Source organism: Eumetopias jubatus, unplaced genomic scaffold (genome assembly GCF_037043125.1).
Source record: "Eumetopias jubatus isolate StellerSeaLion01/CBP00866 unplaced genomic scaffold, mEumJub1_p1.0 scaffold_4, whole genome shotgun sequence".
Classification (NCBI taxonomy): Eukaryota; Metazoa; Chordata; class Mammalia; order Carnivora; family Otariidae; genus Eumetopias; species Eumetopias jubatus.
In genome coordinates, this window is record NW_028274810.1 from 144,782,405 (window position 1) to 144,800,839 (window position 18,435).

At 34.6% G+C, this 18,435-nt stretch overlaps 1 protein-coding gene across 6 annotated transcripts in view; it reads right to left on the reverse strand.

Moving 5' to 3' along the window:
• Nucleotides 1-18,435, reverse strand: part of VPS13B (vacuolar protein sorting 13 homolog B) — a 750,734-nt gene that overhangs the window by 248,676 nt on the left and 483,623 nt on the right. For all 6 annotated transcript variants that reach the window (XM_028108562.1, XM_028108579.1, XM_028108553.1 and 3 more), the window contains 2 exons: nucleotides 14,912-15,038; nucleotides 13,398-13,541 (listed from right to left, as the gene is read on the reverse strand). In XM_028108562.1, coding sequence (XP_027964363.1) covers nucleotides 13,398-13,541; nucleotides 14,912-15,038 — 271 coding nt within the window. The remainder of the gene's footprint in view (nucleotides 1-13,397; nucleotides 13,542-14,911; nucleotides 15,039-18,435) is intronic.

The following is an 18,435-nucleotide window of genomic DNA, read 5'->3' on the forward strand; positions in this document are numbered from 1 at the left end:
TCATCTCAAGTCAACAAACAAGTATTTATTTCTTGGACAGCAGCATGGATTACCACTGGAGGTCAGTCTTGGGCTTTCCCTCAGGTCATCAAAAATACCAGGAAAAGACTAGAAAGGGAGGTGAAAGCCAAATCTTAATCTTTCATTTTGTAGGTGAAGATACTAGAGCTCTGAGAGACTAAGGAAATGCCTGGCATATAAGGGATTAACTACAGTTGTAAATGATACTATTAATATAAGTTAATACAATTTTTGAATGTGAAAGGCATTTATTCTGTTTATAATATGTATCCTATATCCTAAATGAAGAATAGAAAACTGTCTTGTATAGAACAATTCAAAACGATTTATGTAGATACTACCCCTCAACCTAACATCAGACAAATCCAAATTAAATGAAATTCTAAAAAATACCTGACCAGTACTCCTCAAAACTGTTAAGGTCAACAAAAGCAAGGAAAATATGAGAAAGTATCAAAGTCTAGAGGAACCTATGAAGACGTAACAATAAACGTAACATGGTATCATTAATGAGATCTTGGAACAGAAAAGAACAGTCATAGAATTTTCTTAGAAAAACTGAGGACACCTGAATAAAGCACAGACTTTAGTTAATAATTATACCAATATTAGTTCATGAGTTGTGACAAATGTCCCATACATAATAATGCAGGATGTTAAAAACGGAAAACTGGATGCAGTGTATTTGAGAACTCTCTATACTATTTTTGCAACTTCTCTGTAAACCTAAAGCTATTCTAAAATGAGAAATGTATTTTAAAAGATCTACACATTCTAAAAATCAGCAAACCTTTCAAGTGAATTTATTAGTATCTGAATCTTCCTCTTCTTTGATCTGCCAGGAAGTTAAGAGTCAAATCTGAGGTTCAGGCCTTGTGGCCTGAAATTGTGTTGAGTTTTTGTTCCTTTGGTCTTAATTTTTAGCAATCTTTATATTTTACCATTATTTGTATGCATCTCTGTAGATTCCAATCTATATTTACTAGATAAAAATGTTTAAATAAAATAAGCAGCTTCCTGCCTTCCATCTCCGAGCCCCATACCATTCCTTAACAGATATCTTTCTTCTTTCTGGAGTAAAAAATAATCAAACGGGCATCTCCTCACCTCCCTACTACTAAACTCTTGAATCTATTTACATCTACTTACGTCTGTGACTATGCTCTCTTTCTCCTCTTTTGTTCTATGAGAAGAGGTATACTTCTTCCTAACATCAACCCTTCTGCATTTGTAGGAAATTATTTTCTCATTATCTTAGGAATGGTACACTACTGATTTCTCCTTCTCATCCCAATATATGTCAGCCTCCCTTGTAACTGAATCCTTCCCACTGACTGTATTTATACATCCTTGTCTTTTCCATATTTAGAAATAAAACCAATCAACAACTAAGTAATAACCATTTTTTGAGTCTTTAAAAGAAAAATAGTCCACTCCAACATTTTTATTTGGAGGCATAAATGAAATACAGAGCTAGTCAAGAATTCAAGAAGGTACAAAATGCAGGGGAATCCCAATCTGTGGCCTCTGAATTTAGGACTAACTGATGCCTATAAGCAAACATGTAGCTGAAGACTCATTGCTCTTTGTCCTCTAATTGAAAACAGCTGAAGAAAGAATAATCTAGAGCACTATCTTTCCAATAACATATGCACTGAGATGAACCATTTATCATATTTTTACTCTGAAAGGATAGTAATGAATTAGTTATGACATATTTTCCCAGGGCTTTCCTCCTTTTATACACCTTTTTAAGCAAATGCAGAGATTGCCCATTACTGGTTTTCTTCTTCTTCCCTACATCAGTGCTTCAATTCAGGCTCTCATCACCTGGATTACTGCTAGAGTGTCCAGTGATCTCCTTACTGAATCCATCTGTCACTATTCCAAATGTGAACTTGATTATGTCATGCTCTTGTTTTAGATCCTTCAATGGCTTACCATTGCAATACAATAAAAGGTTAATTTTATATAAGAACAGTTAAGGTCTTCCATAAACTAGATTTTGCTTAATTCTCCCTGTAAACACCCACATACAGAGCGGTTAGGTCACTGAACTACCTCTCACAGCTCCTCTAACCAATACATTCTCAGAGGAGGGGGTGGGGCAAGTGGCTGGGCTTGGACACTTATTTAGCTATATAACCTTGGGCAAATGATGTGACTCTCTTGAGACTCAGTTTCCATAGTTGTACAGTCTGAGACAAAGCCCCCAGTTCAGAGGGTTATTGTTAGGACTAAAGGAGTTAAGCTATATAAAACACTTAGACCATCTGGCACATAGCGAGTACCTGATAAATGGTGCTGGTGTTACGGATTCTGGGCAGCCACCTCAGTAATAGACATTCTGACATTAAAGGAAATCACTGTTGCCAGTGAGTGGACTTTGTGTCTTCCAAAGCTATGTTCCAAAGCTGAGTGGCCACATATTTTTTTTAAGCCAGGGTTATTAGGGTATAATTTATAAATAATAAAATTTACTCCTTAAAAAGGTACTGTGGGTTGGGCTTTAACTAATGCATTCGGTTGTGTAATCACCACCACAATCACAATACAGAATATTTCCATCTCCCCAGTGTTCTTTTGTGTCTTCCAAATGTGCAATACTAAACGGGCCAAGTTTTAGAAAGGAAGGTGGGAAGGCATCTATAGCACATTTGTTGAAGTCCAGGAATCTTAAAAAGTATAGAAGGAAGATTACTGGGTTTAGGCTTTGGTGTTTATTTTATATACCTCTATACCCTGCGAGAAGATTTTTAGTCATTTGCTACAGAAAACCTTTGATGAAGAGCCAAAGTTTTAGAAATAAGCAATTTAAAAATGTATGAAATCTTAGATGAGAATTATATACATTCCCATGGCTCTGATGTTGATATTTTTTAAAAGTTGGTTCTTTTATGTAATAGTAACTGAAATCCCAGAAGTTTGCTTGTTAGAACAAACTGTCATATTCTAACCCAGCAAACCATGGACCCTCAGTGATTTTGAACAGTTAGCTCATTTATCATATTTTTACTCAGAAAAGATAATAACAAATCAGTTATGAACTATTTTCCTAGAGTGTTTCTCCTTACATACAAATATTTTTGTAGGTCATGAGGAATAAGACTGCACTGGCAATACAAAAAAACATGAAAAATGAGCAGTTATTAAAGAGACAAGATTCAAGGTCAGAGGAAAGACCTGTAACTTAGTATGAACAGGAAGAAATACGAACATAAAAGAACAGACGAGAAGGAATAGCAATCTTGAGAGGAGAGGAACTAATTGAGGATGAAGATATAGCTCAGGGGGTTTTACCTGTTCGATCACCTTGACTGTAACATTATTTTTTGTAAAGTAACTTTATCATACTTCATAGACAGTTGGACATGGTGCTTTATGTAGTTCTTTATTTTTTAGATAGTTGTAGGCAAGCCAAATACAATAAATAATAGCAAAAAGTCTGGAGAAATAGAAACCTTACTTCAGTGGAGATATCCATTACTTTAAGAAATATTGAAGAAACATGGATTAAGTACTGTATATTTTCTGATGGCTAAAGTAAATTTTTTTTTTTTGTAAATGAGATTTTCCTTAAAGAACATAATTTTTAGCTATCAAAGAGAGTGTCAGAACAGGTACCAAGCATGCACAGGATGGGTTACCAAGTAAGTCATTACCAGAGACTGAAAGGAAAGGGGATCTAAGGAAGTGGCTAAAACCAAGTGGTTAAGTGGAGGAGGAAGGAGAGAGGGCAAAGGAAGAAATGCTCAATTAATGTTATAACTGTCTACATTCTTCTTCAGGATATGGAATGTGTGGATCAAAGAACCCCACCTTCAGATTCCCAGTGATGCGGTTCTATTCTTTGCCCCTAAAAATATGGTTTCTGTTTTGCTATAAAAATTGTATTTATTCTAAAACACTGATTTGAAAATGAGCATGTGTTCCTCCTTATATACTTCTGTAAGTAGGCTTAATAAGATGATTACTTGCTAGCCAGGAATAACAGAGTAATTACTGCAGCCAAATGAACATAACCCAGGGCAATCACCACCTTCTCATCCTTCTGTTTAGTCAATTTTTAAAGTAGGTGCATTCTTTTCTTTTCTTTTTTTAAGAATAATTGCAGCTCCTGGAAACAATGGGTGAAATATGTAGCCCACGTATATAACTCATATAATATATGCTACATATACAGCTGTTTCAAATCCTAACTGAAATAATCTGATCCTATATTAGAATACAATATATTTATTATAGTAGAATAGAGAAAAATGTAGCTATAGTATTTATGTTTGAACTACCAATATGTGAGGAAAACTGAGAGGTTCAGTCTAAAATGGATCTGATCTTAGAAGCACATCTGTTTAAGTTATTGTACAGTTAACCAACTTCAACTCCTCTCTATTGCTTACTTAAAACATTGCAGTCCAGTAGTCAAAGGCCTCCATAATATGTACCCAACCTTTCTCCATCAAACATACAGTTAATCACCAATATCTTCCAGTTCTTTTGAAGTGTATGTTGCATACATCTACCTCTTCTATCTCTATGAAACAAAATAGGAATTCCTATGAATTAAGGAATCCACTGATCAACTCATACTGCAAGCATTTATTCAGCATCAAATTGTACTGTATGCTCAGCACTTCCCTTAGGCTTTATCATCTCCATCTTAGAACACTGAAACAGTGTCTGTATCAGTGAGGCTTTTGTTTGTCCTGATGTAATAAAAAGCCATATAGTACTGGCTTAATTTGTGTTTATTTTCCTCACGTAATTTCAAGTCCAGTGCTGGCTGCAGTGGCTCCTGGAGTCACTTGCATCTCAGGATCGTTTTATGTATCCACTTGGCTATCCTTAGTGTGGTTTTTGTCCTCATGTTTGTCATTATGTTTTGCCTCATGGTCACAAGTAGCTGGTCACTTCCACTGTCATGATTCCAAGAAGGTGGAAAAGCAAGAAGGTGAAGACTTTCTCAGAAAGCTGTTGAACCCTTCCCTTTATGTTTCATTGGCTAGAGCTGTGCCAAAGGATGTCAGATGATGTCAAACTTTTTCTCTCCAACTTTCAGCTTCCCTTATTTCTGTGAGTTCAACTCCTTTCTCTCTCTCTCTTTTTCTTTTTAAAAACACAGACAGGTTTTCTTCATGTGATAGTGGTGAAGCAGAAGAGAGGAGCATGGTCAAAGTAAGCTCCAGTATGATAACATCTGGACTTAATGATCCACGGGAAAGAGAGTTTATTCTTCTCAGTGTATTCACAGAAAACACTGCCCTGGTCTGAATAGTGTGTCCATATCTGGGCCAATAACTGACAGGGGGACGGAGTACAATGATTAACTAAGGCCTGTGTCTCATGTCTACCCTGCAATGGGAATCCTTATCAAAACAACCTGCCTTGTTTAGCTAAAGGAAAGAAAGTTCTACTGTCAGATGAAGAGGGTTAGAAATACTGGGCAAGATAATACTTGTCCCCATAGCAGCACTGAACAACTGGTAAGCCAACATTATTTCTGCCGTATTATATGGTATGTAACTTTAGGCTTTAGTTGACAGTATGTTTAAAGTATTGAAGAGAGCCAAAACTGCTTTCTGAGGAGTATTCTAGATCTGGCCACCAGGTTATCCTAAAGTCTCTGTGGCCAATGCTGTCGGTTGTATCCCAATATATTCATTATCCCCTTCTTTCATAGTAAAATTATTTTAAGCATGGCACATGGTCATGTATTAGAAGTATTACATTTCTCAGCCTCCCTTGCAGCTAGGTGTGACCACATGACTTGACTTTGGGCTGATGGAAAGTGAACATATCTGATGTAGGCAACTTACTGTTTGTGTGTATATATAACTGTATATGACTGTGTATCTTGATCTAGCTCCAATTATTTATCATTGCCTATACTCCTCATGAAATATGTGAGCACTAGAACATGAAAGCAGAAATTTTATCTCTTTTGTTTAATGCTGTCACTCTAACATCCATTATAGTGTTTGATATATACAAAAGGTTCAATGTTCACTGAGTAAATAAGTCATTCTTCTCTGCCTATTCCATTCCAACTTCCCCATGAAGCTAGATCTCTGACTGCCTGGCCTAAAAGTCTTCTCCTCCCATTGTGAATCACTCCTATAACACTCATTTTCCATACAGCATGTTTAATACTTTTCATTTACTGCTTTGAGTTCTTAGTTAACAATTCATTTATCTATGTTTTATGTCTCAACCAGATTATAAAATCCTACAGGTCGGGGACCACAGTGTACTTATTTTCATACCTCTTTCAGTCTGTAGCCAGTATATCTGGTATATGGAAAGCCCTCAATGAATACTGCTGAATACGACCAGGAAAGACAGTTTAAGAGAGCCTTAGGAAAACTTAATGCATCCACTGGATTTCTGGTCAAGAAATCTGTATGAGATAAACATAAGCATGGCTAGAAAATTAAAATTTTTATGGTTTTCTTGATGTTTAGCATGTACCCTGAAGCAACTATGATGCATTTCTAAGCATAAGCTCGTTTATCAGGAGACAATTAGGCTATTTTTAATATGTACAAGGCCTAAGTAAAATTGCGACAGGTGTGATAGTTCAATGTACCTAAGAAGTCCTTCTCTTGGAGAGGATAGGCAATAAAATACTTAATAACTTTTCCAGGTCTAGATTGTAAGAAATTCAAGGTATTTCCTCACAGGCCCTCTTTTCCATTTAAGGCTCTGCTTGAATCCATATTTTATTGGTGCCTGTATTTATTGCTTGGTTACAAGTAGTCGATCCAGGTGCCTCTGAAGGGAAACAAATACTCAGCATAGCAACACCGATGGAAAGTCACCACATGCACATCATCCAAAATCCCCATCTCCTTTTTTAATACAGAAATATGTAACCTCTGACACGGGCTTTCTCATTCACACCTACAGCAAGACAGACAGAACACCAACATCCTCTCCCATACTGGTCTCAGTTCCCACTTTCAAACCCCACCTCTGCTCATCTGTGTTCTCACGGTATACTTTGCCTCTATTTCCCTCATCTTGCCTAATGTTCTACTTCAAAAAAAAAACCCCTGTTACTACACCACCACTCAAAGTCCCTTCCCTCTTCTTTACTGTTAAGTTCCTAGTTCTAATTATTCCTAGCAATCCTTAAGCTGGTCAAGTATGCCTTGCAAGAATTTTTCACCATTGACTAAAAAATAAGAATTTCCATTCCTAAATGAAGAATAACTCCAGAGATTATTTCCAGGCTAAAACAGTAATACTGCCACCAAGAAAACAACTTCCATCACTACTCCATAGGGCACATACTCAATCACAGTACATAGAAAAAAAGTCCAATATATTATATTGTCTTATAGCAAACTGTAAAAACACCCAAGCAAACTATGTTAGACATATATATTAGTTATTGATAAAAATACCACTGTATTATAAAAATAAACTAACCATTTCAAGTTAAGAGACTAGTTTTAGTAACTTATCTATACTGCTTATGGTTTCACAGATTTCGGATAGACTACTCAACTTTTATCTCAGCTTAAAGCAGTCTAATACGTTAAAATTTCAAACAAATTTTCTTCATGCTGTATTTTTTGTATGACAGCAACTGAAATAAAATGATATAAAGGTAGGATTTCTCGTTGGCTTTGTTTTTGAATAATTCTTTATAACGTCCCGTATACTAACAGCTTTAGGAAAACTTATGATTTTTTTTGGTTTCCTTTTATCATATGAAAATGGCCTGCATTATTCATCCATAAATAGACTTGCACAAATTAAAAAATTCTTTAGTTCTCTGTTTATTCATATTCTCTTTCAAAAATTTCCTGACATTTACTGGTACATGTTACTAAACCATCTCTCTTGTTAATTCTTAACTGCATGAATGTCATGATTATATTACTAATAACCACTTTTATATAATTGGGCCTTTATGAGACCAAGATTATCTTGCAAGAAGGCAAAGAATCCTCTAAAGGGTAAACCAACTGTGTAAATCACCACAGCCCTACCCAGAAATCAAGAATGAATAGTGGAGCTCTATTTTCAGAAAACAGTTTGAATTGTACATTTGGATTTGACTATGAAGTTATCTAGGAGGTTGACTCTGACTTCATGTAATGGCAGAGAACTAGGATGTAAGAAATCCAAATAACATTCCTGTTGTTCTAGTGTTAAAGAACCAATTGTTGTCATAGAGATGAATTATAGAATGAAGTATGAAAGGACATGTAATTTGTAAATATGAAATGCACTTTGGGTTTTTGAATATTAAGTGTTTCTTTCTCTTATATTCTTTCTTGGCCTATCATATGTATGGGGAAACAATAATTTAAAATAAGAGAAATATTCTGGGAGCCAGCAATCATAAAAGTCATAGCACTCGAAGGGGACAAATAAAAATCAAAGAATACAAATATAGGCCGATTGATCCAGTGGCCTGACCCTATCTAGAGTACATTTTTCAGAGTGAAAACATTGGAAAAGTTTTGATCAACATGAGAAGCAATTTGCCTAAACTATCAGCTGGTCATTTTATTGCCTGAAGTGCTTCTCCTTAACTATGTACTTAAAAGTTTGTGTATTAGCTGTCCATACAATCAAAATTAATATAAAATCTTGGTTTTAGCAATAATCCTTAGGTTGTTCCACTGTTTTTCACTTCTATTTCCAAAAATTTGTCCATCTTTCTTCCCCTTTGTTTATAGTGTAAATGTTTCCTCTACTAACAAAAGTCATCCACCACATTCTTGAATAACTTTTTAAAATTTATCTTTCAAATAAAACTTTGTCAAAGATTGTCTGGAAATATCATCACCATCCAAAACAAGCAGAAGAAAAGCAATAGTAAGAATTAGAGCGAAAATCCGTAAAAGCCTCTAGTTAGGCTAACTAGAAAAAGGGAGAAAGGAATCAAATGACCAATATCAGACCTGAAAGAGGGGACATCACTACAGATCCTATGGAATTTAAAGATAATAGAGGAATATTATGAACAAGTCCATGCCCACACATTTGATAACCATTTCAAGAAAATGGACCAATTTCTTGAAAAACAATCAGATAAAACTCATACAAGAAGAGAGGATCTGAATAGGCCTATATCTATTAAAGAAACTGAAGCAATAATTAATAACCTTCCAAAAAAAGAAAGCATCAGGCTTAGATGGGTTCACTGATGATTTCTAGCATCATATAAGGAAGAAATTATACCAATTCTCTACAGTCTCTTTCAGAGGCCAGAAACAGAAAAAATATTTTCTAACTCAACCTATGGGGCCAGTATTGCCTTAATACCAAAACCAGAAAAAGACATTATAAGAAAAGGAAACTACAGACTAATATCTCTTTTGAACAAAAACACAAAAATCTTCAACAAAATACTAGCAAATATAATCCAACAATGTATAAAAAGAATTATATACTACACTAAGTGGGATTTATACTACACTAAGTGTAGAATTATATACTACACTAAGCAAGGCTTGTTTAACATTTAAAACTCAATGTAATCCATCACATCATCAAACTTAAAATGAAAAATCACATGATCATATGAATGGATGCATGAAAAGCATCTGACAAAATCCAAACTCATTCATGATAAAAGCTCTCAGTAAACTAGGAATAGACAGAAATGTCCTCAACTTGATAAACATTATCTACAAAAAACCTGCAGTGAGAAACTGAAACTTTCTCACTAAGATCAGATAGAAGGCAAGGATATCCTTTCTCATCACTATTTTTCAACATACTGGAAGTCCTTGCTAGTACAACAAGGCAAGAAAAGGAAATAAAATTATTACAGATTGGGACAGAAGAACTGTCTCTGTTTACAGATGGCAGGCCTGTCCATGTAGAAAATCTGAAAGAATCAACATGAAAACTCTTCAAATGAATAGGTGATTATAGCAAGGTTGCAGGATATAAGGTTAATATGCAAAAGTCAATTACATTACATTTCTATATACTAACAATGAACAAGTGGAATTTTAAATTAAAAGCACAATAGCATTTATATTAGCATATAAAAAATGACATATTTAGGTATAAATCTAACAAAATATATATAAGATCTATATAAGGAAAACTTAAAACTCTGACGAATGAAATTGAAGAACTAAATAAGTGGAGAGATATTCCATGTTCATGGATAAGAAGATTTGGTATTGTCAAGATGTCATTTCTCAACTTAATCTATAGATTCAGTGTATCCCAATCAAAATTCCAGGAAGTTATTTAATGGCTATTGGCAAACTGATTCTAAAGTTTACAGAGTCAAAAGAGCCAGAATAGCTTATATAATAATTAAAGAGAAGAACAAAAATGGAGGACTAACACTGCTATACCTTAAGACTTACTATAAAGCTACAGTAAACTGAGGGTTCTAGAGGGGAGGGGGGTGGGGGGATGGGTTAGTCTGGTGACAGGTGTTAAAGAGGGCACGTATTGCATGGAGCACTGGGTGTTATATGCAAACAATGAATCATGGAACACTGCATCAAAAACTAATGATGTAATGTATGGTGATTAACATAACATAATAAAAAAATTAAAAAAAAAAAGCTACAGTTATCAAGATAGTGTGGTATTGGTGAAAGAATGGACAAATAGGTCAATGGAACACAACAGACAGCCCAGAAATAGATCCTCATGAATACAGTCAAATGATCTTTGACAAAGGAGAAAAAGGAATAGAATGGAGCAAAGACAGTCTCTTCAACAAATGGTGCTGGAACTAGACATTTACATGCAAAAAAATGAATTTGCATACAGACCTAACCCCCTTCAGAAAAATGAACTCAAAATGGACCACAGACTTAAATGTGAAACACACAGAATAAAACTCTTAGAAGAGAACATAAGAGAAAACCTAGATGATTTTGGGTACGGTGATGCCTTTTTAGATACAACACCAAAGACATGATCCATGAAAAAAATAATTCAAATTAAAAACTTCTGCTCTGTGAAAGACAGTATCAAGGGAATTAGAAAACAAGCCAGAGACTAGGAGAAAATATTTGCAAAAGACACATCTGATAAAGCACTGTTATCCAAAATATACAAAGAAACCCTTAAAACTCAGAAGAAAACAACCCAATTAAAAAATGAGGCAAAGACTTTTTACAGACACCTCACCAAAGAAGCTATGCAGATGGAAATAAACATATATAGGAAAAGATGCTCCACTTCATTTATCATCAGGGAGATGCATTTTAAAACAGTAAGAGATACCATTACACACCTAATAGAATGCCCAAAATCTGGACCACTGAGAACACCAAATGCTGGTGAGGTTGTGGAGCAAAACGAACTCTCTCCTTCAGTGCTGGTGGGAATGCAAAATGGTACAAGCTACTTTGAAAGAGAGTTTGGTGGTTTCTTACAAAACTAAACATATTCCGACCATATGATCCCCAATCACACTCCTCTGTATCTACCCAAAGGAGTTGAAAAGTTCCGTCCACACAAAAGTCTGCAGATGAATGTTAATAGTAGCTTTATTCCTAATTGCCAAAAGTAGGTAGGTAAGAGTTAACAACAAATTTGCTAAGTTGTATAAATTCCTAAAACATATCAGAAATCTATGAATTAGATTTCACTGATATGAGAGATTCATAAACTTGGCACAAATAATATAGTAAAGTAAAATACTGTTTCCAACCCAATTTGCTTCAAGGACTTCATCGAAAATGCCACGGGAAAATATTTTTTTGTTCTATTCATTTTCAGGTCATGTAATTGCATCCTTATGGATTGTCTAATGTATATTAGAAAAAAGTTGATATTTTAGAGACTGCATAGCTCTATAACCCTTTTAAAAAAGATACTGAGCAAAGGGTGCCTGGATGGCTCAGTCAGTTAACTTTTGATTTCGGCTCCGGTCATGATCTAGGCTTATGAGATCAAGCCCCATGCTGGGCTCCATGCTGGGCTCCATGCTGGGAGAGGAGGCTGCTTAAAATTCTCTCTCTCCCTCTCCCTTTGCCCTGCCACCACCCCCCACAAAAAACCCCAAAACAAACAAACAAAAACCACAAGAAAAAGAGATACTGAGAAAACAGAAATCATGGGTGGTAAAAGATGTCAGTTAGAGAATCTTCATTTATAAAAGTTAAAAGCTTTATCATTTTAAAATAATTTTTTAAAAATAAGACTGAGAGACTAATGTAATAGTTATAATCCACAAACTGTGGTAGAACGCAAAGAGCACTGACTTGAAAGACTTATATTAAAATTTTAGTTCCACCATTTTTTAGCTATGTATGAATGATTTCACACAGGTCACTTACCATCTCTGAGCCCCAAGATCCCAATATGTAAAATGATAATGATGCCCATATCAACCTCACAAGGTGGCTGTGATAACACGCTCAAAGATACAATGAGTTAACTTACATGAAAATGCCGGGCACACTAACTAGCAGAAAGTAGCTCTCAGAAAATACCTCTTCCTTTCCTTCTTAATAAATAGAACTCAGGGTCTTCTGTATAACTCTTGACAAAAATAAAACCAATGTCTTTTTCATAGATGAATGGTTTCTTCACTTGAGCTTTTATAGGAGGTATACTCTAAGTATAGATAGGATTATAGAAGTATGGAAACAAAAAGCAAAGAAAACATATCTTGAGAAGCATCTAATAAGCAGCTTTCTTTGTTTCACGCTGACATGCTTTGTGGTTACAATGCAGGCTTCCAATGAACACCGGATCAAAATTAAAATTCTAGGCAGGCGTTCAACTTTTATGATTGCGTCCATTCTTCACTGAGCGTGGGAAACGAATGCTTTAGAAGTTATTTATTGAAGATATTCCCATAGTACTATTACAAAGTTCACTTCCAAAAGAGGTCCTATCCCTGTAATGTATCTGAGTAAGTGAAAGCTATACCAGGTTTCTTGTGTTGTACTTTAAAAATTACAGCAGAATACTAAAACCATATTTTTAAGAGGCTCTTCTGAGGCTAGGCCACAGCAATTTTGCAAAGGTCCATGACAGGAAAAGAGACTAAACAAATTTCAAAAATAAAGAACACCGATCTAAAATAATTTATGACTATATTTTGAATAAAATTAAATATAGAATAATTAGCAGAAAGCATTTATTTATTTATTTTAAGATTTTATTTATTTATTTGAGAGAGAGTGTGAGAGAGAGAGTGCACATGAGAGGGGGAAGGGTCAGAGGGAGAAGCAGACTCCCCGCTGAGCAGGGAGCTCGATGTGGGACTCGATCCAGGGACTCCAGGATCATGACCTGAGCCGAACGCAGTCGCTTAACCAACTGAGCCACCCAGGTGCCCAGCAGAAAGCATTTAATTATACTTTTCCTATTATGAATGTAAAGTTGGAGAAATGCAGTAAGACTAATCAAAATCAGGTAACAGTTACCTCTGTGGCCTTGCTTGATGGTTCCAGTCCAATCATATTTGCTACTATTAACTGATGTAAGAGTTGAACTTGAGCCACACTTAGGAAGAAGTCCAGGTTTGTGGTTATATTCACTTCCAAGGAATGGCCACACACTAAAATCTCCTGAAGGAAAAAAAAAAGTTGAATACAGATAGAGATGCATGACAGCCATTAGATGATAATTTATCATTCTTACTTATTTGACCTTTACCATGTTGATGAATTCTCCTGGTACTCAAGTTCATATGTTAATAAGAAGAGCAGAAATGGAGAGCACAGCCACTCAACATAGTTTAATGGATTAATTTAATAGACATTTATGAGGTCCTGCTGTGCTCTGGGCCATGCGCTAGTTGCAGGGAAACAAACTAACAACAGAAACACTAATTTTTTTACCATTTCATATACATTTGGCTTTTTCATACCCCAAACTACTAACATCATGTCCATATGTAAGTGATGATGTAATTCTTTAGCATAATCCTGTTCATTCATTCAAACCAACAAATATTTACTGAGCATCTCCTAAATAACATGCACTATACTCAGCTGCTAGGGATAGCACAAAGAATAAGATTGGCTTTGAATGGCAAGCTGCTCTGGAGGAGATTACAATCTAGTTGGGCAGACAGATGTAAACAGGCAATTGTAGGCAAGAAATTACAATCACAAGTGGTATGGTTTGAGTATTCTCCAAAGTATACACTCCAAATGATTTATAACAAAATAGTGCTGAAGCCAAAGATAGCTAGACTAATTAATTTCACTTCTTCAACCTGCTAAAATGTTGGCTGCATTAGGTAGATGTCCACTACTTAACTGATGCTGTTCTGCATAACTTGAGTCACTTCAACATTCATCATTGGAAACCCATTCAGGGAAGGAAAGGAAAAAACAGACCCGAAGTTTCACTTAATAAGCAGAAGTTCTGTCTCCTGTCATGAAGAGAATGTGGACAATGTTCGAATGCTTGGAAATATCCAAAGAACCTTCTCCTTACTGTGTCATCTAAGGGAATGGATTTAAGGAGACTTACAATGGGTTCAAATGCAAACTACACAGCGGAGAGTAGATTTTAGTACAGCCATAAAGAAAAGTATGTTGGAAATGAATACTCCTTTTGCTTTTTGGGTTAAATAACCTTTCCCCCCAACAAGTTCCCTGTATTTACTTATTATAGTTAGAATTCTTATTCCTCATGCACATGTGTGCTCTCTTCCTCTCTGACATAAATTAATCTTTAAAAAAATTATAAAAAGAGGATAGAAGCAGTTAATAGGATTGTTATGAGGATTAAATGAGTAACTACATGAAAAGCAGTAACAGTACTAGAAAGTATTCATTAATTTTTAGTTATAACATTAATAATAAGCAATTTGACATCCTGTGAGCTAAAACTAAGAAAATCCCTAACTTACAAAGAGAAGCTACTCCATATACTCTATATAGACTCCATTATATAGACTAAAATGAAACCTAAATTAAACTCTCACCTCAGTGTGCATATTTTCTGGAGAAATTATTTTGGTGAAAATGATAGCAGGTGCTCCAGTTATTCGGACAGAAAAATCCGTTAAAATGGGAGTCAAAATTGCTCTTCTTTCTTGATGTCGCCGTATGCTAAAAGATAAAGTAAAAAATTATTAGCCATTTCATTTTTTTCAAGGATTTTTCATTAAATTTGTACCAGTGTTCACTACAAACAAGTATGACAAAACTACATTATTATTTTGAGTGCCTATTTGTACAATTTATAGTCATAGTTTTACAACTTCAAATTCTTAACTTCAGATTAATAAAAGATAGCATAAAATTACTGAGAAATCCAGACGCAGTTAATTTCATATTAATCACATCCTCTCAACAAATTACTTGGCTTTTAATTCCTTTTGTTCTTACAAATAGTTTCATCTTTTGTTACCAATAATGTGACCTTCCTATTGTGGGATAATTTTTAATTTCTTATTTTTATTATTTCTGACCTAGTTGACAACTGCAGTCTTTCCAATCTCATTAGGTTCACTAGTATATCCTCTTAATCTCTGAACGACCTCCTTTTTTTAAGCTCTAAGAATTGTCTCAATTCGTGGATTATTATTACACATACAGTTCACGAAATAGCTTTTGTGACTTTGATACTGAACGCTTCTTCACAACAACCATGTATGTGAAGTAAAATCCACTACTAGCCCCATATTACTTACAAGGAAATGAGGATCATGGCCTAGTTTAAGGCCACCTAAAGGGAACAAAGGTTGCACTGTTGGGTCTGATAGCAGAATAGCATTTGGCCTCTATTTTAATTCTTCCTTATACATTCTCGCCTTTGATCAGTTATTTAGCACAATATTTCTACTTTACATTCAAAATTGCTAAATGCTAATAATTTCAAAGGAAGTACTGCATACCTGGTAGAAGATAAAACTGGAAAACATTGTTGAGAAACTAAAGCTTGTGCTAGTACAGTTCTTCAAGTCTACTATCCATATTCTAAGTTTTCATTTTATGAAATAATATAGTTCTATGTTTTACTAGCAAGCTGTACCTAAAAATTCCTTGGAGCCATTAACTTAATATTCCTTATAAACATGTCTCTATTATTCACTTATAAAGTGATAAAGTTGAGACGAGAAAACTGGCCTAAATTATCTCATGAAAAAGCCCCGATGAAACTCAAGTCTTTCTACATCGTTTTCTTCCAGAGTAGTCTAGAAAGTACAAAGTACTAGTATCTTTTGTTCAAATTTGCAATGGGCAAAGCTTTACATGGTGTCTGCCAAAAAAGCAAATTGGATCATCTGGTTCTGTGACACATAAGTATTGGATTTCAAGAAAGTCAATTTTAAAGAATTAAGAGATCTGGTGAATGGAGGGTAACAGGAAGAAGTATTAAAATCTGTGAATACAGAGGAAAGGTTGTGATCCTGAGAGACACCATAATTATAGCTTAATAGCTCAAGTTCCATAAAATGGTCAATGTGAGAAAAATGTAACATCTGATGTGCTCTCATAGGGGAATGGTAAAATATATGATGTATTAAAAATACCTTAAAATGGAAAAGATGGCAGGAAACCAAATAAGAGCAAATATTAATGAAAACACCCAATGGAAAAAAAAGAGTATTTATACATATCATATTTTCCCCAATATGTGATGAATTAAATCAGTAACACAACATATGAAAGACCTATGACCTTAGAAATAAAAAAAAAACTTAAGTCAACAGTCCTATAAAACTGTGATTTTTCTAGTACATAATGTTAACTTTTCTTTTGTGTTATTTCTCTTAAGTCTTTGAGGTAATGATATATATTTTTTAAATCATTAAAAGTTTTTATTGACTGAAATACTTCAAAAGAAATAAATACTGAAAAAAATCACTACAATAATTAAATTCTGACAATATTTTACTAGATAAGAGCGTAGGATTTAAAATTTAAAAATTTTCCAGAAATCATAAACAGACTCACTAAAATAAAATACATAATATATGGGTAAATAGCATTTAACATATAGCTCAAGAAAAAAAAATCAATAGAGTATACATTTAAGAAAATTCCAGGAATGTAGTAAAGTAAATTTTAAAATGGAAAATTTAAAAGGAAAGTTAAGAGACATGGAGGGGCAGGTCCAACATATTTGTGTTCCAAAAAGAGAAGAGAAAGCAAGGAAAAGGGACAGTATCAATGAGTTAATGGCTGAGAACTTGCCAGAACTGATGAAATGTAAGAACCCACAGATTCAAGAAGTATAATGAGTACTGGTTTAGATAAATAAAATAAAATCCACAATCAAACATCTCTTGGTCAAAGAGCTGATCACCTACGACGAATGAAAGATAGTAAAACCAGCTAGAGGAAACAGGTGATCTGTAGCATGCTAAGACATATGATGTTAGGAGAGCTGTGGAAGAAATATTTCTCTGGTATACTAGAAAAATGATTTAACGTATTTCTACACTGTCCATAGAAACATGGAAATGGAACAATGATTTGTACCTGTCAGCTAACATAGAGGATTAAACCCACAGAAATTTATAAAACCCTGTGTGAGGATATAAAAAAAATTGACAATCATAAAGTGCTAAACAAATAACAGGAAAGTAATTCTATATGTTAACAAAAACTATTCAGTTAATTTCTGGGAAGAGTAGATTATAAGTAAGGAAAAGTATAGTTCTCTGAAACTGTTGGTATGCAAGAAGGCATAGGTATGTGCCACCTATACTCATGAAAATGTATGTTTAGGAAGGCTCTGGTCATTTTTCCTGGGCTCTGCAAATTATGCTAAGGTTCTTCTGCCCATCTTCCACACATTTTGGAATGACACTGTGGGAAGTATTAAAGGAGTTTAAGAACACTATTTCAGAAAAAAATACATATTATGAAAGACTATACATACGTAGAAAAAATGGTACTAAGTTTTCCAAAATATTCCACTAAAAAGAATAAAAAGTGCTAGATGGTCTGTGTGTGCATTGAACAGTTTTTATTCAACATGGGACTTTCTTGGTATGGCTTTACAGCTGAGCTTCAGATAGAAGATACCTGACCAGAAGATAAACTTAAGTCTTGTTCTGGTAACCCTCTTGCAGTGGTTATTCCTCAAAATAAAAAACAGTAATATTCATAGCCATTTATTATAAACAATCTACTAATTGGAAAACTTATAATTTTTGATTTTTAAAAAATTTTATTTTATTGTATGTTAGATACCATATATTACATTAGTTTTTGATGTAGTGTTCCATGATTCATTGTTTGCGAATAACACCCAGTGCTCCATGCAGTATGTGCCCTCTTTAATACCCATCACTGGGCTAACCCACCCCACTCCCCTCCCCTCTAGAACCCTCAGTTTGTTTCTCAGAGTCCATAGTCTCTCATGGTTCATCCCCGCCTCCGATTTCCTCCCCTTCATTTTTCCCTTCCTACCATCTTCTTTTTTTTTTAACATATCGTGTATTATTTGTTTCAGAGGTACAGGTCTGTGATTCATCAGTCTTACACAATTCAC